The 25,929-nt window shown below is 45.3% G+C and overlaps 1 protein-coding gene across 1 annotated transcript in view; it reads right to left on the bottom strand.

Annotated features, from left to right (window-relative positions):
• TPR (translocated promoter region, nuclear basket protein) overlaps positions 1 to 25,929 on the bottom strand; it is a 294,162-nt gene that overhangs the window by 49,448 nt on the left and 218,785 nt on the right. The window contains exons 32-37 of the mRNA XM_088453921.1: positions 23,139 to 23,282; positions 15,480 to 15,678; positions 4,826 to 5,028; positions 4,689 to 4,747; positions 1,101 to 1,294; positions 759 to 1,013 (exon numbers count right to left, since the gene is read on the bottom strand). Of these exons, the coding sequence (XP_088310047.1) occupies positions 759 to 1,013; positions 1,101 to 1,294; positions 4,689 to 4,747; positions 4,826 to 5,028; positions 15,480 to 15,678; positions 23,139 to 23,282 (1,054 nt within the window). The remainder of the gene's footprint in view (positions 1 to 758; positions 1,014 to 1,100; positions 1,295 to 4,688; positions 4,748 to 4,825; positions 5,029 to 15,479; positions 15,679 to 23,138; positions 23,283 to 25,929) is intronic.

Raw genomic sequence — 25,929 nt, forward strand, 5'->3', positions numbered from 1 at the left:
CGAAAGGAGTTCTCTTCTCGTCTGTGATAGCACTGTGCTAAGTGCCAAAAGTAACAAAGGGGTAAGCGAGGGGCTGAAGTGAGCACACGGGGGGGGGGGGGGGGGGGAGGTTTTTGACCTACTACAATCTATAACTGTATGCATACCTTGCAGACTTTATAGCTGTAATCTTTAAAATACCATTATAATAACAAAGGACTGTTACAAAGTTGCATTAAAAGACCGGACCCTAGTGCTTATTTTTGTCCTGGCATGTTTTGTTATACAAGGTGTCAAGTGATATCAAAAAGTGATTGATTAGGTAAACTAATCACTTAAAAACCCCTAGTGACTACTGATCGCATTCTCTAACTCAGGGGTAGCCAACCCTGGTCCTGGAGAGCTACCAACAGTGCATGTTTTCCAGGTCTCCTCACAAAATACAAGTGAAATAATTAGCTCCACCTGTGGATCTTTTCAAATGTGTTAGTGAGTAAGGAATACACCTGTGCACCAGCTAGATGATCTGGAAAACGTGAACTGTTAGTAGCGCTAGAGGACCGAGGTTGGCTACCCCTGTTCTAACTCATTGAATATTGTTTGTATACATGTATATTGATTTTTTTCTGCTTTACAAATAGCCTATTTTTATTCAAAACTGTTGCGCTCCTTAAAGGTGTATATCTTATATTTGTGTTGTGGTTTTAGAAAACCACCATAAGCATTCTTCTTCCACAATTAGAAATCTTTATTAAATTAGTTATTTGTTGCAAACTTACATGTGTTAAATAATGATGATGAAGTTGATGGTCTTTCCATAGGAGCACTCTGGACAACTTCTACAGTGGGTTCTGGAGTGCAAGGCTCTATAGTGGCATGTGACTGCTGCGTAGGCTGAACAAATGCAGTTTGCTGTTGAACAGCTGGAATGGGTTGGGTGAGTGATGACTGGACATTAGGGCTAGTGGAGCGAACAGACCCACTAGTGCTTCCAAAAACAGGAACATGCTCCAATAGATTTTCTGACTGCACAGCTAAGTGTAGAAAAAGACAACATGTCAAGACAAAAACAAAATACTGGGAGTGTGGCCTACTACATTGTAAATCAGCATATAAAATACCTTCTTGTGTTTCCACTTGCGTTGTAGGCATGACTGTAGCTGTGGGTGTAGTAGTCGGAGTAGACACTACTGCAGGAGTGACCATAGGACGAATACTAGCTCTTGGTGGTCTTTGTGTCGTAGTAACTTTACTTGGTGTAGCCACAACTGGAGTTGGCTTAATATTAGCAGTCGGTGGTTCTGTCATGCTTGCCCTGGAACATCAAATAAAAATGTGCCTACATTTGTGAGATATTCTAACAATGGCCTAAATGTAATAGGCTCCAATTTGCTGGTCCCAGTGTAAATACAGTGATATAAAGATGAAATTAGTTTTAAAGGCAAAACAAAGTTGTTTTTGCCTTAAAACTAATTGCTGCCTCAAATCTAGCGACTATTTTGCCAGAATCACAACGGGACTATAAAGTTGGAGCCCATCACGTTTGTGCCTTAGAAAAAGATGTCTAACATTACATACTATATAATATAGCACTCCTGAATAAAAGTTATTTTTCACATACAGTTATAATCTTGGTGTTCTGCACCCACCTGTTGAAGTAACCCATCTAAACTATGTAATTATATTGTTTTTGTAAGAAAAGTTTGAGCTGGAAACCTTTAGGTGAAGTCTAATAGGGCCTATACATTAGGCGACCTGAAAAACTGAAAGTCTAGCATTCCTTCAGGTCGCCGACTGCGGTGCCCACGCTGAATGGCGTTCACTGATAGTCATTCAGTGCAGGAGACCGATCTATCTGTGAACATGTGAACCTAACTCTTGTCGTCAGGTTGACGAGCGTATTCCACAGATAGTTGGGGTCAGCAAGGACCCAGCGTGGACACGCATCGCTGGTCCTTGCTGGCTATCCATTAGACAACTTTCTGAACGTTCCGACCAAAACCACCTGTCGTCTAATAGATAGGCCCCTTAACTCCTCCCAATCTATAACCCTTGCGTTTCAGAAAGCCAGTTATTTCTCTAACAAAGCACCACAGGATTTTAGAGAAAAAATGAATGAGGAGGAAACATTGTAACTAGATAAACATAAATGGAAACTCCCAGTGTCTCCCAATGGTCAGAAAAAGAAAATCCTACAACAAATTGGCACCGGCACAAGCCGCCAATTTCAGTAGCCGTTCACCTAATCTGCGTCGGGTAAGGAGCACAATCAACATCTGCTGCACTATATTATTACCTGCTTATATTTAGCAACTATCCCGGATATCTAATGCAAGCACATGTGACTGTTCATTCAGGCCAAAAGGTAATAACATAATTTTGCTGCTACCTGACAGACTCATTTTGGGGGTTGTGGCACTGGCAGGAGCTACTCGTTATACCTCCATTGGGGACCTAGAAAAGGGTAATCACCCAAAGTCCACACAGGAACTTTTAACTGGATTCATCAGTCCTAAAGTATACCTGCTTAAATCAGTAACAGTGCTATTGAGAGTGACAGGACGATGTGCTCTACAGCACATTCTACATATCTCCTACCTGAAGACTATATATTGTGCAGACCATGCCCCCTCCATGTGATGTCACACAGGGGAGAGGCCACAATCGTCAGTGATTGCAGCAATGCCTGGAGCATTCTGAGGATGCTCCGGGGAGCTGTAAGGGTAGCGGTGTGACTGTCTGAAGGGTCCAAAGGACGCTCCAGGCGGCACTGGTGTATAGATTCTGGCTGCAAGGTGCCATTCTAGGCACGCTGCTAGCTAGGTGAGGCTAGCAGAAAAAAGCTCAGGAGGGCCAGAGCAAATGATTCAGTGGGCCTTACACGGCCCCCGGGCCTGAGGTTCCCCATCCCTGCGTTAGCGGATGCCTGATACCTTGGAAAGGATTGACCTTTAGTTTTTCCCTCGAGGACGAAAGGACAGAAAGGATGATATCCAAGGCTTTGCATTATTTGCAGACGACAAGGATGTCGTCTCGGAAGCTGCCAAGGCTGTCACAATTTTGTCCAATTCTGGTCCAAACAGGATCTCCCCAGAGTAAGGTAGATGCCTTTTTAGAGGCCTTCCTTGAGCGAAGCCAAACAATACGGCTGCCTGCTACGGATGTGGCAGATGCCTCGGAAGCTAGGAGAGCAGTATGCAGAGCTGCTACGCCTAAATAAGGGGCTGCATCTCTAATGTGAGATATATAGGACAGTTGTTCCCTCGAAGCATCAGAGGGAAATGCATTTTCCAGGACCTCTGCAAAAACCGAAATGGCTTTTGCCACACAGGCCGTAGCCCCAGCAGGATGAGTAATCGCTCCTATAAGAGTATATAGATTTGGGACATGCTTCAATTCTTCTATCCGTAGTCTCCTTTAAGGAGGTTGCAGTATGGTTAGGTAAGGTAGTATTCTTAACTAGACGTGTCATGTGGGAATCCACTGCAGGGGGAGCTTCCCATTTAGTGCAATCAGTAGCTGGAAGAGAGTAAAAGGAAATCAAGCTTTTAGGCAGCTGAAATCTTTTACTTGGCATATTCCATGCGTCACTCATATGATCAGATAGCTGATCAGAGTGAGGAAACTCTGGCAAAACTACCTTTTGTCGCTTAAATAGTGGCTCTTTTGCCTTAGCTGTAAAATCTATTCTGCAAATAGAAACTCCTGACAAGTGCAGGTACTGTATATTCAACTTAGAGGTAGGCTACTCCTCTACGGATGGGGAGTCAGAGTGAGAAAGATCTGAGTCTTCGGCCTCCCCAGAAATCAGTATCTGATAACTGGGAAGATAACAGAGCAGTAAGTAGATTTACTAGGTAAGGGTCTCTCCTTTTGTAGCATTTGTTGAAAAGCTGTAGACCCATGGGGGAGGCAAAGGATTTGCAGGGAGCACTTTGTTGTGGCCATCCCCATAGGGGAAGCGACCACAGGGACCGCAAGGTGGTCGGCAAGTTTTACCAGCATCTGTGAAAAGGTAGCCCAGGGTGGGTTCTGAGGAATGACACTGATGGGGATTCGCGCCCTGAACTGGAGGAGGGGCCACAGAGAGAACTCCTTCTCCCCTATGCAGACATTAGCCACCAGGTTCCCTAGCCTTAAATTGTGCCCTGTGCCAGTGCTTGTATTGCCCTGGTGTTCTAGTGGAGTCCCGGACGAACCAGTGTCCACATCAGTGCCTCCGGTCAAGACCGGAGGCAAGACTGCACATTAGATGTAAGGCAGATCCCTGCTTGCAGGGACCCACCTGTCCCCTTAAGTCCCAGCTGCAGTCTAGGGTCCGGGGAGCCTCGCTAGCTATGTCCCCCTCAGAGCACCGCTGGGAGTATCTAGCCTAGGGCGGGTGACACGGCGCCACGGAGGGGTGATGGAGCAGCCGTGCAGACGTCCAAAGGACTGTCTCGCACTGCTGCTCTTGAAGTAAAATAGAATTAAAAGTTATATAATATAATCATATTAGATCATAAAAATAAGCTTGGGTTGCTTAATAGCAGCCCCACTGTACTAACGGTGATCCAACTCCTGCCAGACACCAACAAAACGGAGTTGCCCTCCGGCTGTGGGCGGGGTATAGAGGGGGAGGACCGAAGCATCCAGTAGTATACTTTGCAGTCATGAGCAAAACGGACGTTCATGTTTAGTTACTTAAAGTAAATATTACTGTTACTTACATTCCTCTTTCTCCAGGTGCTGCAGTTGGTTTAACAGTGATCTGTCTCTGCTCAGGTGCCTGCAAGAAAATTAGAACTTACTAAAGCTAGTTTAGTATATACACAAGTTCTATGAAAAGATCAGTCTGATGCGTTACCTTTGAAGGCTCCTGAGTCTCATCTCTTTGTTCATGGTGTCGCTCTTGTTGCTCACGCAACTCTCTCTCCAGTCGACAAATACGTCCTTCATATTGTGATTTTAAAGCACTCATGCGAACTTCCAGTTCCTCCCTCTGTTGATCAAGGGTAGCATTCCTCTGTTTCAATTCTTCATTATCATTTGTTAGTTGTTCCTTTAATGCTTTTTAAAGAAACAAATGATTAGTGATATGTTTTATTTCATCATACCAACTCAACTGACGATAGTAGTAAATATGGTAATGGAAAAAAAATGTATAGTTGACTATACACAGTATGATACAGTTAAAAAGGGGCATAAGTAAGCTTTTCTGTATTACAATGCATAAAGAAGGGTGTGGAAGCTTTTACAGACATCCTTAGGCTGTGTTAAAGTAATGGAATGGAAAAAATTACTACTTCTTAATCTTGTTTATATCCCTTCCTGGTGATGAAGAGACCCATTCCACTTATATCCTAGATTTAAAAAACCTTCCTGAACCACCTACTAAAACTGTTAAATAAAATGATTTTCAGGTATCAAAAATCTGTTTTTTTGAGTCCTTGGGGGACACTGGAAAACTGGGTATAGTAGTGGGTCAGAGGAGCTCAACACTAAGGGGTATGGGGTCTATTTACTACAGAGAACGGAGAGAAGGAGACTTCTGTCTTACCTGTTAAGTCTTTTTCTTCGACTCCATAGGGGACACAGGGACAACTCCGGGTATAGCCTGGAGAGGAGAGTCTGGGCACCAAACTTATGAAATTTACCCACAAGCCCAGGCTCCTCTCCTCTATACCCCGCTCCGGCACTGGACCTGATCAGAGTTTAGTTTAGTTTGCAAGCCCACGGCAAGAGCGAGGTAGAGAAGGAAGGCCGACATACATACAGAACAATACATGACATGGAAAGTACAGCCGGACCGGTCCCCAAGGAACCATCCCCCGGAAGACAAGTGCGCGAGGGTGGACGCCCTGCATCCCCTAAGGAGTAGAAGAAAAAGACTTAACAGGTAAGACATGTCTCCTTTTCTTCTTCCTCCACTAGGGTGCACAGGGACAACTCTGGGAGGTCCTAAAGCTGTCCCCTATGGGAGGGGACGCTCCTGAGCTGCAGTGAGCACAGGCGACGTCCGAGAGCGCAAAAGTATAAAAGGCGTAAAATCGGATAAAAGGTATGAGCAGACGACCATGTGGCCGGCTTACAGAGCTGTTCTGCAGAAGCCCCACAGCGTGCTGCCCACGAAGTCCCCACTGACCTGGATGTCTCAAAAGCCACCCTATCAAAGTGAGACTAGCTAGATCCGGATGGAAGCAGGGGCCCCGATAGACGTTCCAGCCGCAGTGGAAGATGCAGTGGGGTGTCTATGGACAGGCCCAGAAGATCTGCATACCACACCCTCCAGTGCTAATCCGGAGCCACCAGGATCAGAGTGCCTCCTTCCAGTTTGGACTTGCAAAAGGACCAGAGGAATCATGGAGATCGGAGGGAAGACAAATCAGTGGAAAGGTCCAGGGAACTGCCAGTGCATCTAGCAGGAGAGCTCCCAGATCCCTGGTGCGGGAGCAATATCTCGGAAGATGGTGGTTGTAGCAAAACACCATCATGGTCGAAGTCCGTCGCTGCCTGCCGGACAATCAGCTGGAAGACGTCCGGATGTAACGCTCACTCGCCTGCATGTACGTCTTGACAACTTGGGAAGTCCGCTTCCCAATTTTGAACTCCGGCAATGAAGACTGCAGACAGTGCTGGAAGATGCCACTCCGCCCAGCGAAGAATGCTGAGACTTTTAGCAAAGCTCCTTGACTGCGAGTGCCACCAATGGTAATTTATGTAGGCCACCGCGGTTGCGTTGTCCAACTATCTTCATCGGACGTCCCCAAAGGAGGTGTTGTGTCTGACACAGAGCCCTGTATACAGCACAAAGCTCCAGCATGTTATGGAAGCTGGCTCTATTGATGCTTCCAAGGACCTTCTGAAAGGTTAGCTGACAAGTTACAGCATCCCACCCCCAAGGGCTGGCATCAGTGGCGAGTAGGACCCAGTCCTGGATCCAAAATGGGCGACATTTGTCCAGATGAGAACGCTGGAGCCGCCACAAAAGGTAGAGAATTACCTCCTGGGGAAGGATTAGAGTCTGAGCCCGGAGGTTCAGGAGTGACTTTATCCAACGCCTCAGAAGGAGTCCCTAGAGAGGCCAGGAGTGAATCTGCCCAAAACTGAAACTAACTACCCCAGAATTTGCATGCATGAATGAATGTACACTCGCCACTGACTGAGAAAGTTGCGAATCCTGGTTTGCAATGACAAGATCTTGTCCAGAGGGAGGAAGACTGAGTTCTGGAATCCAACAAGGCTCCCATGATGGAGCATCTACTGGGATGGAGATAGCGTTAACTTCTTCCAGTTGATTACCCAGCCATGTGATTGAAGAAACTGTATCGTCAGATAAATGTGATCCCTGGGCACCAGTGGAGGTTGCGCTCATCCAGGTATGGTAAAATTATGACACCCATGTGTTGCAGATGTGCTGCCATGACCTTCACTGGTCGCTTCCGACCAAAACATGCACGATGCATACGCGATTTGCAAGCAATTGCACGATAACGACGTCGTTATTGTGCAATCGCTTGGCTAAATCGCTAAGTGGACACCCCCCATTAGGAGCTGGTACTTTCTCCATCCACTTTATCTCCAACCAAGGCTTAGTAAATAGGCCCCTATATTTACTAAAGTGCAGGTTTATAGAAGTGGAGATATTGCCTATAGCAACCAGACAGATTCTAGCCATTATCTTCTAGAAGGTGCTAGATACACGTTAAGTAGAATCTGATTGGTTGCTATGGTCAACATCTCCACTTCTAAAAACTCGCACTTTAGTAAATATACCCCTACGACTAAACTGTTTTGAAAATTGGCTCCACCACCTTCTATACCAAGCCTCTTGCCCTCAGTCATTACTAACAAAGCCCAGGAGGAGAGGCAAAGTACAGAAGAAACGCAGACCAACCATTGCGAAAACCAGTTAGTGTGTGAAAATTATATTATATACATATACACACACCCACACCCTTAAAACTCTTCTGAAATTGCATCTCTGGGTGAGAAGGTGTCAAACCTATAGAAGTGTGCAAAAGGTTGAATGGATGACCAAGTGACTGCCCTGCACTACTGTTCAGTGGAGGCACCATGTTGCTCCAACTGAGTGACTATAATGAGCTGTTACATGCTAACCAGCTGCAATGTAAGCAACATGGATTACTTCCCTAATACAGCAAGCAATAATCTGTTTGGAAGCAGGTCATCCTTGCTTTTGGAGTCAAGAAGTACAAAGTCTGTTTTACGGAGAATCTTGGTCCATTTAGCATAAATACAGAGTGCTCTAACCACATCTAGAGTAGAAGGCACAACAGAATAATGTGAAGATCTACTGCTGTAACTACAATCTGTATTTGTGTGGAATTAAAAAAACAAACAAAAAAAAAAAAACACACACCTTTGGTTGAAAGGATGGCCTAGAGCACAAAAACCGCCCTATCCAAGTGAAAGAAAGGAGAACTGCAGAGTAGAGCAGAGTTCTAATATTCTCCATGCTGTGGCTATAGCGAGCAGGAAAACTGTTTTCCAGGTTAAAAACTTATTAAACCTCTGCAAGAGGTTGATATTCTCTTGTAAAATGTTTAGAACAATAGAAAGGTCCCATGGTGCTACAGGAGCAATAAAGTGGGTGGAACATGGAGCACCAGTGTAAAAAACAAAAATAGTCAGGATGACTTAAATTAACACCAGCTTTCTCTGAAAAAAATATAGAAAGGGCAGACTCTTTAAAGATCCAATATGGGGACCACCTTCCAGACCCTGTTGAAGAAATGAGAGAAGTTGTGAAAGGTAAAATTATGTGGGGAAGTGGTTTGATTCCCACCACGTGACATAAGGTTTCCAGATTCTGTGATAGTTCTTAGAGGAAGCAGGTTTTCAAGCTTTCAGCATTGTCTGAACCACAGAATCAGAATAGCTCTTTCCCTTATGTAGGGAGGTCTCAAGAGAAACACTCTTTAAAGCAAGACGTAATGCACGATTCAGTACAGATCCAGGGGAAAGAAGATCCGGCCTTCGAGGAAGACGCCATGGGGCATTATTAAACATTCATAGTATGTCAGAATGCTAGGTTCTGCAAGCCCAATCTGGTGCCGCTAGAATTTCCTGAGAGCCCTCTCCCACCTGACAGGCTCTAGGACCCTCGGAAATATTGCTAGGGGGAAAGGCTCTCAAACAGTAGAATGGTTTAGCCTGGACACAATCACATCCATAACCGGCAGACCTCACTTGTCCACCAGCATCTGAAAACATCTGGGTGGAGAGAACACTCCACTGGATGAACATCTTGTCTGCTCAGGTAGTTTTTGCCTCCCAGTTTTCCACACCGCGACTGAATACTGCTGACAGAGAGGGAATGTGACAATCTGACCATTTCATTACACAAGCAGTTTCTCGCACAGCCTGAGAGCTTTGGGTTCCTCCCCGATTATTACAATAGGCTATGGCAGCAGCATTGACTGACAATCTTCACAGGATGACCCTGGAGAATTGCTTGAGCACAAGTTAGAGCTCTGTTATACTGCCCTGAATTCCAAGACAATGACAAACATATGCTTCCTGAATGGTCCAGAGACCCTGAAGTGCTCTCAACACCCAGAGACTGTGGTGACCAGAACCCAGGCCCAGATGAAGAACGGTCTCTCTGCATTCATGTTACTTTAACTACCACATTAGGGAGTGGCAGGTTACCAGAGACAACACAATACGTCTGGTGTACATTTTGAGCTGGACAGGTGCTCAGCGGAGCCAGGTCGCATGAATCTAGCACTGCAAGAGGGTCTATATGGAGTGACTGAAGCAACAGCAAGACAGGACACATTTGTAGATATCTTTTAAAGTTTAATGACGCCATGTATTCTCCCTGACTGCAATCACAGTATTCAGAGAATACATTTTGAATCTCTGTCTTGAGGTAAAAAATTAGAATTATGGTATTAGGACTAGAAAAATGTTTTAGTAGAAGCCAGTTCCCCTTCCTTCTGGTGGAACTGGAATAATGACTCCTTCTGAAAGAAGATCCTGTATGGCTGCTTTTAAGGCCAAATTCTTTTGGAGGGTCAAATGGGAAGGCTGTGGTAAAGAAAGGGCAAGGAGACATTTTCAAGAGATCTATTTTGCAACCTCTTGAAATAATGCCCCTGATCTACATATCCAAGGTGGTGAGTGATCACTTTCTTCCAGAAAAGGAAAAGGTGAGCTCCCATCCCAAGAGCCCATGGGATGGAGGAATACCTGTAATGCAGATGGTTTCTCGTAGGACTTTGTAGATGGACAAAAGGGGCGTCCATGGCTGTCTTCCTCTGGAAGGACAGCCGCGAATAGCAGATGTCTGTCCTCGGGCAGAATGTCTTTTTTTATCCATGAAATTGAACCGGTCGGTCCTTTACATTTAGGTGCTGTGGAAGGGAGTAATGAACGCTTTCCATCGGTTGCAACTGATATAACCTTATTTAATTTGGCACCAAAGAGAACCTTTCCCCAAAAGGCAGGACCTCCAATGATCTTACTGAATCCAAATCTGCCTGCCAGGCACACATTTACATGGCAGGTCTAGCCGCAATAGCTGATAAAAGTCCTGAGATAGCATCTCAGCCAATTTTTCGAGCGCTTTATTAACCCAAGCGGAAATGAATATGGGTCAAAGGAAAGCACCTGCCAAAATAAAAAAAAAAAGGATGAGAGTGGATTCCATTATTCTATCTGAATTATCTCAAAGGGTTGCAGCATCAGGAAATTGAATGGTTTCTTGGATAAGCATGAAATAGAGTACACACTAGGAAGATTCTCCCATTTCACCTAGTCTGCCTTAGCTAAAGGATGTTTGAATTCGTTTATGCAAATGCAACCATGCATCAGTTAAATGGTCTTCCAACTGAGACAAAGATGGAAAGGAAACGGATTATTTAAGAGAGAGAGAGAAAACAAAGCTGTATCAGAAGCATCAGGCTCACCTGAATTTTGAATATTTAAAACTTGTTTAACTGCTGAAACTAAAGCTTCAACTTGAACATTGCCTTGATCCTCATCTAAATAGTTGAGTGTTCAAAATCAAATGTGTCCTGAAATTGTTTTTCTAAGGAAGAATTATCAAATGCTGAATCCTCCAAAAACAAACTCTGGGAAGGTGTTGTTTAAGATCTAAAAATAGATTGAAACATTTTTGCAGGGATGCAGAAAGCTGAACTTCCTCCCTGATTATTGCAATAAGCTATGGCAGTAGCATTGACCGACAATCTTCACAGGATGACCCTGGAGAATTGCTTGAGCACAGGTTAGAGCTCTGTATACTGCCCTGAGTTCCAAGACATTAACAAACATATGCTTCCTGAATGGTCCAGAGACCCTGAAATGAAGCCTGAAGGACAACTGCTCTCAACACCCAGAGACTGGCATCTGTGGTGACCAGAACCCAGGCCCAGATTAAGAACGGTCTCTCTGGGTTCATGTTAGTTTAACTACCACAATAGGGAGTGGCAGGTTACCAGAGACAACCCAATGAGTCTGGTGTACATTTTGAGCTGGACAGGAGCTCAGTGGAACCAGGTCACATGGATCTAGCACAGCAAGGGGGTCTATATGGAGTGATTGAAGCAACAGCAAGAAAGGACACATCTGTAGATATCTTTTAAAGTTTAATGATGCCATGTATTCTCCCTGACTGCAATCACAGAGTTCAGAGAATCCATTTTGAATCTCTGTCTTGACGTCCAAATTTAGAATGGGGTGGTAAAGGGCTAAACCTTGAGGAGAAAAAGTAGAGGGAACATGAGAATGTACAAAAGGAGGGGAGACACCTTAAGCTGCACTAGAAGGCCTAGTACATGGCTCTTTAGCAGCCGCTAGTTGCTTAGAAAGCTCCACCATAGCAGAAGCTAAGTTACTGTCCCAACAGTAGTCAACACTTCCCTAGAAGCTCCCCCACGCGGACACAAACGCTGGCCCTCCGCCTCACAGTGCAAACAGCATTATGGTCAGTCCTGGGCTGGGATAATTTAGCCTGACATTTAGAACAGGCAAAAAAATAAATAAATCACAGCCCCCCCCCATTTTCTGGTAGGTTCTTGGACAGCATAAACTTTGTAGTCAGACAATAGGGATAGTGTAATTATAACAGTAATTATAGCAGTTATAAAACACTATGAAAAAAATCTGATGAAACGTTAATGCACTAAACAAAGGGGTTAACAGGTAAACTATACAACCCAACAAGGTGTACAGTAATATAAATCCAACCTTCAATGATAAAACATAACTATGTTCTAGTAGGATAATCAAAGAATCCCATTAAAAAAAAAAAAACGGAAGCCATTAAACTTAACAGCAGGGTTCACCGTTTCACAGAGCAGGCACACAGCTTCTTCTCTCACAGGCATCTGAGACAAAAGGCGGGGTGATCTTGGCGGGCTTTCTGAGTACAGAGAGCACACCAAGAAGGAGGATGATTGAAAGGGATTAACTTCTCCACCTCTTGGTGAGAGGATGGGCACACGCCATCTTAATGTATCCCGCAGCCTCAACATCAAAGACTGGAAGCATCTTACACCTCACTATAACGTCTCCGGTGCACAGTCGGGTCACTGCATTGTCAGCCAGCACGGTGGCCAGAGTCCTCCCGGAGACTTGCTTCAATGTCAGACCTGGTAGTATGCAACTATTTTTTTCCAGCTGGGGCAGACTGGGAACCCAAAGATTCTGTCAGGCTTAGTCTTATAGGTGCCCTGTTCCCCTGAAAACTTGGCAAAAACTGAGGCCTAGAAGCTTGTGGGGTATAATAGGGGGGAGGAGTCAATCTTCAGAACAACTGAGGCTTAAAGTGTCAAGCTCCTCGGACCCACTCCTACACCCAAGTGCCCCCCCTCCCCACTTTCATCTTTCATACACATTGATACTTTCATTCCCATTAAATTATGTGAGTGGTTCCAAAACTGGGTGCCTCAGGGTATTTGCAAAGGAGCCTCTGGTTGTGGTCCAGAAACAAATCAAAATTTCAAAATATTTATGCTCAAGGTGATAAAAAAAAAACAGTTTTGGTGGCCGCCAATCATAAAATATATGGACAACCAGAGCACAACGCTGTCCACCACCACATAACTAACCCCAAGAATAACAGGTAAACACAATTGGCTTAATTGAATAATGTTACATTTAAGACATTTTTAAGCTAGGGGTAGCGTGGAAACAATGCTGATAGTGTAGGACGCCGTAATTCAAGAAAGTTTGGGAACCACTGGATTATGTTGTGTAAAATACTAAACTCAGTAACACCCAAGCACAAAAGGCCTTAACTAAATTGATCCAGGCAAGTCTTCAACACTCCAGTGTTGGAAAACTGCTTGGTTAAGCAGTTGATTGTCTGGGTCAATAGAAACAGAATTTGATGCCATATAAGAACCACGAGACCCATCTAGTCTGCTCCATTTTTAAACATAGTTACCTCAACCCTTATTGATTATTACTTCTTCTGAAGGATATCCTTAGGTCTATCCCATGCATGTTTAAATTGCTCTACTGTCTTAGCCTCTACCACCTATTATGGGTGGCTATTCCACTTGTCCACTACTCTGAAGTAATTTTTCCTCAAATTTTCCCTGAACCTACCTCCCTCCGGTTTCAGAACATGTCCTCTTGTACTAATACTTCTTTCTTTGAAGAATGTCTCCTTCCTTTACCTTGTTAAAACCCTTTATATATTTGAACGTTTCTATCATGTCCCCCCTTTCCCCTCTCTGCTACAAACTATACATATTAAGATCTTTTAGTCTTTCCTGGTACATTTTGTGGTGTAGAACTTGCACCATTTTAGTTGCCCTTCTTTGTACAGTTTTTAATATATTAATATCCTTCTGGAGATATGGCCTCCAGAACTGAACACAGTATTCGAGATGAGGACGTACCAATGACCTATACAGTGGTATTATGACTTACTTCTTTCTACTACTGATTCCTCTTCCTATGCAACCAAGCATCTGACTTGCCTTCCTCATTGCTTTACAATGTTTGCTTGCCTTTAAGTCACCTGAAATAGTGACTCCTAGATCCCTTTCCTCTTCAGTAGTTTTCAGTATAGTGCCATTAATACTATATTTAGCCTTTGGATTTTTGAGACCCAAGTGCATGATCTTTCATTTCTTGTCATTAAACTGTAGTTGCCACCTTCTTGACCATTCCTCTAATCTACCTGGATCATCAATCATTTGTTTTACCCCTCCTGGTGTGTCTACCCTGTTGCATACCTTTGCGTCATCTGCAAAAAGGCAGTTTCCCTTCAATACCATTTGCAATGTCACAAATAAAGATATTAAAAAGCACTGGTCCAAGTACAGATCCCTGAGGTACTCCACTGGTAACATTTCCCTCTTGAGACTGCACTCAGTTTACTACAACTCTGTTACCTATCCTGCAGCCATGATCTTATCCATTCAACTCTCTTTGTATCCAATCCCATGCTTTCCAGTTTATTTAACAGTCTGCAATGTGGAACAGTTTCAAAAGCCTTACAGTTTACTCATGTTGTGCCATGTGCTTTTAGTTCACTTATTATATTTTTAGATTGCAAAGACACTCACTCAATGGACTAAGTGATGGAAATACTTCTTATTTTTAATAAAGTGGTATAAGTGGTGTTGTAATAGAAACAGAAAATAATTTATAGCAAAATGAAAAGACCCTGGTGTAATGGTGCATACACACGGTCAGATTTTTCCTTCAGATCTGAACGATAACGATTTAAAAATCGTTCAGTCGTTCATATCTGAAGGAAAATCTGACATATCTGACATGCCTGGACGATGAACGATGCGCTTTCCCGTTTGTCAGATAACGATATCTGACATCTGATGTGTTTGCAGTCTGACTTGGACGATTCCATTCATTTTAATGCAGTCAAAAATCGTTCAATCGTTCAAAACGTTCATCTGACAAATCTGACCGTGTATGCGCTCCATTAGGATCATTTATGTAATACTGGCAACTGGTATTTTAGCAATTTTGCAATTAACCACCATTAGGTAGTGTGCTCATTTGTAGCGTGACTTAGACCCCATTTCCACCAAAATCCTGGGTCGAACCCGGGATTTTGAACACTGGTCTAAACTGGGTCAGAACCGGCTTCAGACACTGTTTCCACTGCACTTCGACCCGGGTAACTCCCGGGTCAGCCCCGTTTCCACTGAACCCGGCTCAGCCCTATAAAACCCAAGAGATGTAATTAAAAATTGACTTTTTTGAGGCACACAAAGATGAGGTCACAAAAAGGCCTCAGAAGCTCCAATCGCAGTCTAGAAAGGTTACCCGGGCTGCCTAACAGGTAGGGCTAGTTTCCACTGCCATGTAAGCCAGGTCCTACCCATGTTCAACACTGGTCGAGACCTGGGTAGGATTCCCGGGACAATTGACCCAGGTTATTTTTTTGGAAGCAGTTTCCACTGCAGCCTGACCCAGGTAGACCCGGCAATAATCTGGGTATTTTAGGCAGTGAAAAAGGGGTATAACAGAACACAATCAGTGATGCATAGACAAAAGGATCTGAACCTTACCAGTAAGCTGAGCAAGTCTCTGCTTAGCTGCAAATAGAGTTTTCTTTGTTTTTTCCTCCTTTTCATTTATTTGCTGGCGCATCTGTTCCTCTTGTGCAATCCTGTCCTGAAGGTCTTTTTGAACTTTGGATAATTCAGACTGATTTTGTGAAATTTGTTCCTGTTGAGCTTTAACTTCATTTTCTTTTTCGTCTACAGCCTTAAAGAAATATTACAGTATAGGTTGAATATGTGCTTACAGTGCAACATTATACCGATACAAGTGTAGTAATACTATAAAACAAAAACCTCTTAAATAAAAGACCACTTTGCCTAAACAAGTAGCAAGCATAATGCACCCATGACCATGGGTGACCATCATGTAGATTTAGCGTTTCAAGGATAAGGCCACTCTGCAACAAGTTCTTGGAGTGAGGGGGAAGGCACAGTATTTTAACCTAGAGCACAAAATTGCAAAAACAAAAGCCCACTAACTGTACATTAGTTTTTTGACCAATTGCGGAGAATTTCCCACTGGAAGTCCCGCGAGTGGAAGCAGGCGTACTGGATGGTTTCGAAAGTAGAGACCATCGTACCCAACAGTTTCATGCACAGCCAGATGGACGGACGAGGCACAGACAGCACATTTGTGAACAAATTCTGGAGGGCCCAGGCTTTGGACTCTGGCAGGAAGACTCGGAGAGACTTATCAAAGATCACTCCCAGGACATCAGGCACTGACATGGGGTCAGGTGAGACTTTTCGAAGTTCAGGATCCAGCCGTGATCCTGAAGCACCTGCACCGTGCGGTCTAGATGGATCTGTAACTGGGAAGCAGACTCTGCTTTTACTAGCAGATTGTCCAAATCGAGAACAACTGATAGCAAGCCTGCTGCATGAGGACAGGATATCGCCATCATGATCTTTATGAAGACGCACGGGGCGGTAGCCAAATCAAATGGCAGGTCCTGGAACTGACAGTGTGCCGGGTCGACAGTGAACTTGAGGAGAGTGTGATGAGCTGCCCAAATAGGAATGTGGGAGGTACGTTTCGAGTGAGGCCAAAAATTTGTTGCCCAACATTCCCCGGATCACCGAACGGAGCGGTTCCATGCGAAAACAGTCTACCCCCAGTCTGGTGTTCAAAGCTCATAGATTCAAGATTGGGCGATAGGTGCCGTTGGGCTTCCGAACAAGGAACAGGTTGGGATAGAATCCTCATTTCCTTTCCGACTTTGGAACAATGACGCCTTCTGAAAGTAGAGAACCTATAGCCTGGTCCAAGGCCACCCTCTTCTCAGTGACCCGGGGAAGAGCAGATGCAAAAAAAGAGTCACGACGGCAAACCCCTGAGGTCGACTGGGTGGGCAGAGACCAATTAGGCTTCTCAGGAGCCTTGGCTCCCGAGCACCTGTAGGCATCAGAAAACTTGCCCTGAGAAGCAGAACCCCTACTGGGGAAATAACGTCCCTGGGCAGACTGATCTCTAGTAGATGCTCCCCCTCGAAAGGAAGAGCGAAAAAAGCATGAAACCGTGGTCCCCACTGTTTTTGAGCCACTACTGGCAGGAAAGTGCTTTTCCCCCGGTGATCTGGGCAATAATGGTGTCCAACTCAGAGCCAAACAGAAGACCCCTCCGCCAAAGGGAAGAGCTTCCAAAAAACGCTTTGATTCAGCGTCAGCCTCCCAGAGGCAGAGCGCCCTCCGAGCCGATACGACCGTAGCCAAAATCATTGAGGCCACCTGAGCGCCCTCCTAGGTGGCCTCACACTCATTCTGCCGCCCCGCGAAGCTGTTCTGCCAAATCCAGTAAAGCATCTCTGGACAAGTCACCATGAAGTCCAGTTACCGGTTTGTTGGCTCATGTCTCCATGGCCCAAGGGACCCACACTGAGGCCAGCAAAGAGCGAATAACAACCCCGGAGCCAATAAAAATTAACTTAAGGCAACCATTGAAAATTTCTTATCCAGCGGATCCTTGAAGGACGCCGAACCCTGAACTGGAAACGCAATGTGCGTAGCCAAACGCAGCACCGCCGCATCAACCTTGGGAGGTTGCTCCCACTTGGTGACATGGTCTGGCGGAAGCATCTAAAGGGATGAAAACTTGCGTACAGAGGCCCTGATTCATTCAGAGCCGGACGCTCTTTACAGAGCGCTCGCTCTGAATCAGGGCTGGGCATTTTGTTTTTCAGAACGGCCCCCTGGCCGCTCGCATAGCTGTGGGTGACCACCCACAGCTATAGCGAGCGGCCATGATGATAGTGGCGATGGTCAAGACCATCGCGACCATCGGGCTTGCGACAAGACCCTTGTGGTAGGGTCTCATTGCCGCAAGCCCCAGAGAGCTTTCGGCTCTAACAGAGCCGAAAGCTCTCCCACAGACATCACATTATTATTATTATTATTATTATCCTTTATTTATATGGCGCCACAAGTGTTCCGCAGCGCCTTACATAGTACATAAAACATAGAACTAATAGGTGAACAAGAAACAAGTAACATACAGTACAGGACAAGGACACAACTTATATACATTGCTGAAATAGTGATTAAAGCACTCACAATAAGCTGCCGGGAATTGGCGGTCCCGTGTTAGGTGCCCTAATGGGGAGTAGAGAGTAGAAGAAAATGTAAAGAGAAGCACATGAAGGAAGAGGTCCCTGCTCATGAGAGCTTACATTCTAAGGGGAGGGGCAGACAGACAGGCATGATACAGAAGGGGAAGATGGGAAGGAAAGAGCATGAGGTGGGTTAGGATGAGTGCTGGAAGGCCTTGATGAAGTAGTGGGTCTTGAGAGCCCGTTTGAAGATTTGTAGAGAGGTGGAGAGTCTGATGGGGAGAGGGAGAGCATTCCAAAGGTAGGGAGCAGCACGGGCAAAATCTCGGATGCGGGAGTGGGAGGAAGTAATCAGTTGGCAAGAGAGGCGGCATGCATTAGTTGAGCGAAGTGGGCGGGCGGGAGTGTGAAGGGAGAGAAGGTCTGAAATGTATGCGGGAGAGGATTTGGTGAGGGCTTTGTAGGCGAATGTAAGAACCTTGAATTGGCATCTGAAGGGGAAGGGGAGCCAGTGTAGGGCTTGAAGGAGAGGGGAAGCAGATGTAGAACGTCTGGAGAGGAAGATGAGCCGAGCAGCAGCATTAAGAACCGATTGTAGTGGAGAGAGGTGAGAGACTGGGAGGCCAGCTAGGAGAAGGTTACAGTAGTCCAATCTGGATATGACCAGTGAGTGGATGAGGGTTTTAGTGGCATCCTGGGTGAGGAAGGGTCTAATCCTGGAGATATTTTTTAGGTGAAAACGGCAGGACTGCGAGAGGTGTTGAATGTGCGGTTTAAACGAGAGGGAGGAGTCTAGGATAACTCCAAGACAGCGCACTTTGGGGCTAGAGGAGATAGTTGTGCCATCAATAGATAATGAAATTGTGGAAAGTGATGTAGTGGAAGAGGGTGGGAAGATGATCAGCTCAGTCTTAGACATGTTAAGTTTAAGAAAGCGCTGGGACATCCACAAAGAGACAGCAGAGAGACATTTGGAGATACGGTTAAGGAGCTCAGGGGTGAGCTCAGGGGTGGAAAGGTAAATTTGAGTATCATCTGCATAGAGATGATATTGGAGGTCAAAGGAGTTAATGAGTTCACCCAAAGAGGATGTATATAGGGAGAAAAGGAGAGGTCCAAGAACAGAACCTTGGGGAACTCCTACCTTTAGTGGAAGTGGAGGGGAAGAGGAGTCATGAGAGGACACAGTGAAGGAACGATCAGAGAGGTAGGAGGAAAGCCAGGAGAGGGCAGTGTCACGTAGACCGAGAGAGTAAAGGATTTGCAGGAGGAGAGGGTGGTCTACAGTGTCAAATGCAGCAGAGAGGTCAAGGAGAATGAGCAGAGAGTAGTGGCCCTTGGATTTGGCAGCAAGGAGGTCGTTGCTGACTTTCGTGAGGGCAGTTTCAGTGGAGTGGAGAGATCGGAAGCCAGATTGAAATGAGTCAAGGAGGGAGTGGGAAGAAAGAAAGGTGGTAAGGCGGTTGTAGACAATACGCTCAAGGAGTTTGGAAGCAAAAGGGAGAAGAGAGATGGGTCGATAGTTGGAAAGTATGTTAGGATCAAGGGTAGGTTTTTTAAGAATGGGGGAGACAAGAGCATGTTTGAATGCAGAAGGGACAGTGCCAGATGATAGGGAGAGATTAAGGAGGTGAGCCAGATGGGAACAGGCAGAAGGAGACAGGTGGGAGAGGAGACGGGAAGGGATAGGGTCAAGAGTGGAGGTGGAAGGGGGGGAGGAAGGGGGGGGGGGGAGGACCGGATGAGGGCCATGACTTCCTCTCCAGGGAAGTCCTCCGTCTGGGCAGCCACGCCCCCAGCCCGCCCACCAAAGGCGGCGTGCTGTCACTAAACATCGACAGCACGCACCCTTTGGTACGAGACCCGGACCGACGGAGTGCCCGTCGCTACCCGGCTCAGTCGTGCGCATGCGCACTGGCCTACCATCGACCCCGATTGCGAGCGCACAGCGCTTGCGACCGGGTCTGAATCAGGCCCAGAGATCCGGGGCCTTCCACGAGATGTGAAAACTCAGAGGAAGCAGGGAGCGTAACCATCCTTTTGCGCCTACGCTTGAAAGCACAGACCGTATGCGCTTGGGTATCCAAGTTCGGGCAATCCAGGGACTTCCGCACCGCTGTAATGAGGTCTTCCACACCTTGACCCAAAGAGGGTTCCAGATCCACCCCCTCGGGGATAAACTCCTCCTACGTGAGTTCACCCTGCTCTTCGGTGCAATCCGAAACTTCTAACGGTCCCCTGGAAGAAAACGCTTATATGCCGTGCGCAGCTTAGGATCCTCAAAGAACCGTTCCATATAAGAGGAAACTCTCTCAAATCTGCCGCTGTGCACTCCATGGTACGAAGCCAGGATGGGTCAGGTCCTGATTGGGGAACCACCCAGTCTGCTATTGGCAACCCAGTACCTTGAACGGCAGAAACAGCCGTGGAAGCTGCACAAGCCTTTTCTTCCTGCTGAAGCGCCATAAACTGCACAAAGTCAGCGAGCGCCACCTGATGCCTGCGCTCTACTAGGCCCCAATCTACAGTCAGCGCACAGTGCCCAAAAGTCCAACTGTTCACACAGTAACTTGACCTGAAACTGGGCACAAGTAAAATACAACCCATAGTGGTGGACTTAGCCCTGACAGACATTGTTTTGTCTGTCATAGTTGCATGCGGTCTCACGCATAAAAAAATAAATGACCTCGACGCCGGTAATCAGTAAAAGCAGAGGTCACTGGGAACTGCACAAATCCCACACAAAACAGGCAATTCGAAAATACAAATACTTAGCCTTCCTTGGAGAGGCTAACTGCAGCAGAAGAGCTGGTGGACCCCTTGTGCCTGCACTCTTCTCTCGCAGAGGTGGCTGCTTCAGGGATGCAACGTCCTACGCGGCCAAACAATCTGTACTATCGGCTGCTGTGTAGCAGGGGGGAGACCAGCACTCATAGGCTCCGCCTCCACCCCCCCCCCGCCCTTTGCCTGGCGTGAATAGCCGCTGTTTGCCAAGTGTTACTGCCCCTTCTGGGGAAAACACTTGGTATGCCCTGTAGATGGGCAGCCTGCGTTCGGTGTGTTCTCCATAGGAGACGCTCCTTAGAAAACCCAGCAAGACAGCGCCGCCATCTGGGCCAGCGCTGACGCCCTGCACCCTCTACCAGGGTGCGGCATACCTCCCAACATTTGAGGAGGTCCACTCGGGACATCCGCGCGCCGAAGGCGAGCGCGTTCCCGAAAAGGGGCTTGACCTACACGAAAGGGGGCATGGCCTAGCGGCACGACCCGTTTTACATCAGTAAGGGGCGTACCCAGCATCTCCGGGATGCTGGGCTGGGGCTGCCCCTGGGCTTCCCCCCTGTACTGTGAATAGATGTTGTGCACAGGCATCTATTCTCGCTCTGCATACACCCTGCTCTGCTATGTAGAGCACCGGTGTATGCTTCCCCCAAATTCCCCCCCCACCGCAGGACACTGTGGCCCGGGGGACAGTCCCAAAAAAGTTGGGAGGTATGGGTGTGCACTTACCCCGGGCCCAGACCGTCTCTAATGAGACCGGAGTGCTATGGAAGGGGGTGCTGCCGGTCAGCGCACCCCTCCCCCGCCGCAGCTTCAAACGCGGTCACGCAGCCGATGCACTTACACTGGAAGCAACGCACAGTACCTGAATAAGACAATAAAATATTACAAATAAACACAAAAATAATCCCTAGCCACTGCAGCCCTTCCAAATTGTGCCCAACTCCACGAACAATTAAACTACACTGACATCATGGGTTGCAGAGGGGAGGAGCCTAGTTATAACGCTACAAGTTTAGCTGGTTAAGTGCCAGCTCCTGCATTCCCAGCTACAACCCCTATGGTTTAATGTTTCCCAGCATTGAGGAAAGAGGTAAAAAAAAAAAAAAAAAAGGACATTCACTGACACTAGGACAGGCCTTCTGTTGTGGTGCACGAACATGCTCAACTTGGCAAACATTCCACAGTGCTGATATGAATGGCTAAATATTCTATGTTCCTTGCCAAATTTTTGGAGTTTGGCAGGAGTACCCAGGGGAAACCCACGCAAGTACGGGAAGAATATACAAACTCCACACAGTTAGGGCCATGATGGGAGGAGAACCCAGGAGAAATGTAGGAGAGTTTTACCTACCAGATTCACCTTCAGAAAAATATAGGAGCACTGACCACAAATATTATTTGCGGTTTATTGAATGGTGTGGGTACACACATAATAAAAAAAACCCACATGCATTGACATATGCCTGTAAAAACCACAACACAAAATACATTTGAAAATTAAAAATTGGTAATACTGAATAGAAGTTGTATTTTAATTTATGTGTTGTTTTTTTTACAGGCATATGTCAATGCATGTGGGGTTTTTTATTATGTGTACCAACACTATTCAAAAAACAGATTATTATTTGTGGTCAGCGCTCCAATATTTTTTCTTTTTCTTGATCAGTCTATCTGTTGGTGGGGCTTAGCAACTCTCAGTAGGTAGCTGCAGTCCACATTAATATCTAAGGGTATTTTAATATATATTTATTTGAAGCTTTTGGTCATATTTAGCGCCGTAAGTTTGTGTTTTGTTTTTTTGATTGGTTATCTAACCTTCAGAAGCATGAGGTCTCAAAGATCAGCAAGATGAATCGGCTCTGCCCTAGACATGCCTTTTTACAATCCTTACAGTTGTTCTGCTAAGTCAACTTCATTGCTCAAACAGCTGCATAGGTGGTCTAACCTTAACACCATGTTTGCATGAGATAGCGGTCCTCTTTGATATCAACAAAACTAGAGGATCACTTCTAGAAAAGATTACCAATAATATACGTATAAAGGGCTCCAAAACAACATGAGATTCAGACAACTACTGGAATTCCATTCTTCGATACCAACAACTCATTAACACTAGCGGAGGATTAAAACAAACTGTATGAAAGAACCACTTTATAAAAAGGAAAGCACAAGGATTAAAAACTTTCATCTTGGAGGTCCTAAACATTCCTCTGTTGTGGAACCTTTCCTAAAATATTCACCAAGAACCTAATTTACAGACAAGGAGAAAACGTGTTCCACTGACTGCTAGAGATCAGTCCAATTGTAGGGGGGGTTTCACAAGTTATCAATTTACCTTTTGCATGGTTTCCAATTGGCTTTCTAGTGTGGTTATCTTTGCTTCAGCCTGTGTTCGAGAATCTCTTAACTCTTGCACTTCTTTCTGAGATGCTCGCTCTTCTAACTGTGCTGCCTGGGCTGCGGAGGTCTCAGCAACCAGCTGGAAGCAAAAGTCAAAAATTATAAAGTTTTTCTTAACAAATAAATATTGCAAAGCAAAAACTAGTGTTTTAGATGCTAGAAACTTAGACCACCCATAAAGGAACAAAGCTAATTTAGAAAATTGAGTTTTTATAACAGCCACACACCATATTCCATCCTCTTCATAAAAACTTTTATTGCAAAAAAATAAAAATAAAAAATGAAGTCACCAAAGTCATAAACATAGGGTGGATAAAACCCACAAATACAAGGTAGTGTCTAGATCATTACAATATACAGAAGGAAATATAACAATTACTGCAACATATATAGTAAAGGTCCCAACTCTTAGGGCAAACAGTAATTACTGTAGTAAATAGGAGAATAATAAAGAGACTTGGCACAAGGTGAGGAGAAGAGGGGAAGGAGGAGAGAGGGGGACCACCCGAGAAGGAATCAGGTCAAGTATTGTGACTGATAGGTGGATCATCAACCACCATGGAGTAGGTCAAAGTAGAAGGAAGACTTTTTAAACAGGAGCAAAGTTTCCCAAATGGCGCTGAACTCTCTAAATTTAGTAGCTCCAGACAACATAAGGTCATCCATGGTCCTATAAAATTTTAGTCTAGAGAACCATTCTGCTATGGTGGGAGGAGCCATAGAGTGGCTGCACTATTTAATGTTTTTAAAGTTACTTCTTGTAGGGTGACAGGGCCAGTAATCTTGTTCTGGAGCCAGAAGGTAGGTTCCGAGCTAACCTCCTGCCCCACAATCTCTTTAGATAGAGAGATCACCGAACGCTAATAGCGTATGACAGTGGTCTGAAAGATCTTGTGCCATTATTTTGGATCTAGTCGAATACCAAGATCTCTCTCCCAGTCGGATGTGAAGCGAGGTAAGGTGGAGAAAGCCTCTTCTATAAGTAGTTTGTAGCCTGTGGAGATAAAGTGCTGGGGAATTGGCAAAGATTCAAAAAAAGGGTAGAAGGCCTGCCATAATCAATTTACTTGTTAGTCAAGGTGCGTACACAGATTTTTGAACGATTTAACTATAACGACGTAGTTATTGTTAAATAGTTTATAAAATCGTTCATCTTTTTAAGGTGAACGATGAACTATAATCGTTCATGCGCATTCACGTTTGGACAGTCAGAATGGACGATGAACTACAAACTATTTTCGTTCAGAAAATCGTTCATGTTGTACAGAATGAACTATGAACGATGTACATTCAATGTATGCATGATTAAAAAATCGATCGGCGTTCATGAAATTCGTTGATTAATTTAGTAACCAACGATTTTTATAAACTATTTTCGTTCACTTTTTCAAGGGAAAATCTGAACGAATATCGTTCACCAAAATCGTTGGTTACTAACATCGTTGTGTGTGTATGCAGCTTCAGTGTTTAATGGTGAGGTACCTCCAGATCTCGGAGGCAGGCATATCACAAGTCACTTGAAGATGGCTAAAAAGAGGACATGCCAGAAGGTTACCAGCTGGTCGACTCATTCAACCCCAGCTTGCACCTGGAGGCGAAGGGAACAGTCCGGGAGGAAAGTCAGGATTGTAATAGAGAGGAGTCATAAGAGGGATTGATGAAGAGATACAGGTTATATTCCGTAAAGATCTACAGAGAGCCATAGTCGGGGCCACAGTGGGATGAGCCATAAGAAGGGAGGGTAGGTAGCAATTCCGCCAGACTGAGGCATACAGGGAGCCCTTTATTTTTGATAGCTATCCACTGTCTGACTCTGGCCTGGACTACTCCAATACCTTACTAAGACACCACTTTGTGGTAAGTGAAGTAGGGCAGCTGAAAACCACCTAAAATGTTTGCGTTGGAAGAGCACATCACGACAGAAACGTGGTCATCGCGCAAACCCAAACAAAGTCCCTTACCAGACCATGGATAGTGAGAAGCCAGATCCTAGGCTTGTGTATCTGGAACAAGTACAGTATTCTAGGTAATATGTTCATTTCAATTAGATTTGCTATACCCAACCACGAGAACATGCCCTGGAGCTCACAAAGTCCTTTTTTAATGGAGGGGGAAGGAAGCTGTCTGTGTATAAATGGGACAGATTCCAGTTTAGCAATGTCCCCAATATTTAATGCTTGAAAAGTACCAAGAGAAACAAAAATACCACAGACCTTCTACTACCAAGGGGAACCGTAAAGTTAACTGCTATATATTTGGAGTAATTTATTTTAAAATTTGAGAGGGAACCAAATTCACAGAATTCATGTACTGGATTGGGTATAGACACAAACGGTTTAGTCATGAGGTCAACCGCAAATAAAGCCAGCTTGTATTCACAGCCACCCGCAGTTAGCCCAGATATCTCAGGGTTCATACGGATTGCCCGGGTCTAAAGTCTCCATGCATAATACAGATGAGTGGGGCACATGGGTCAGCCCTGCTGAATGCCACTGGAAATAAGCACTGGGTGCCGACAGTGAACCGCTGATCCTTATGCAGGCTGTAGGCATAGCATATAGTGGCATAATTCTATGTAAGGAGGTCAAATCTATCAAAAGCCTTCTCTGTGTCAGTTGATATCAAGAGGGCTGGGGATTGCTCTGCCAGAGCAATACGCATCAAATTAATTACTTTGGTGGTGTTGTCTTGTGCCTCATGGCACGGGACAAAACCAACCTGGACAC

Source organism: Taudactylus pleione, unplaced genomic scaffold (genome assembly GCF_031769625.1).
Source record: "Taudactylus pleione unplaced genomic scaffold, aTauple2 ptg000602l, whole genome shotgun sequence".
NCBI classification, from domain to species: Eukaryota; Metazoa; Chordata; class Amphibia; order Anura; family Myobatrachidae; genus Taudactylus; species Taudactylus pleione.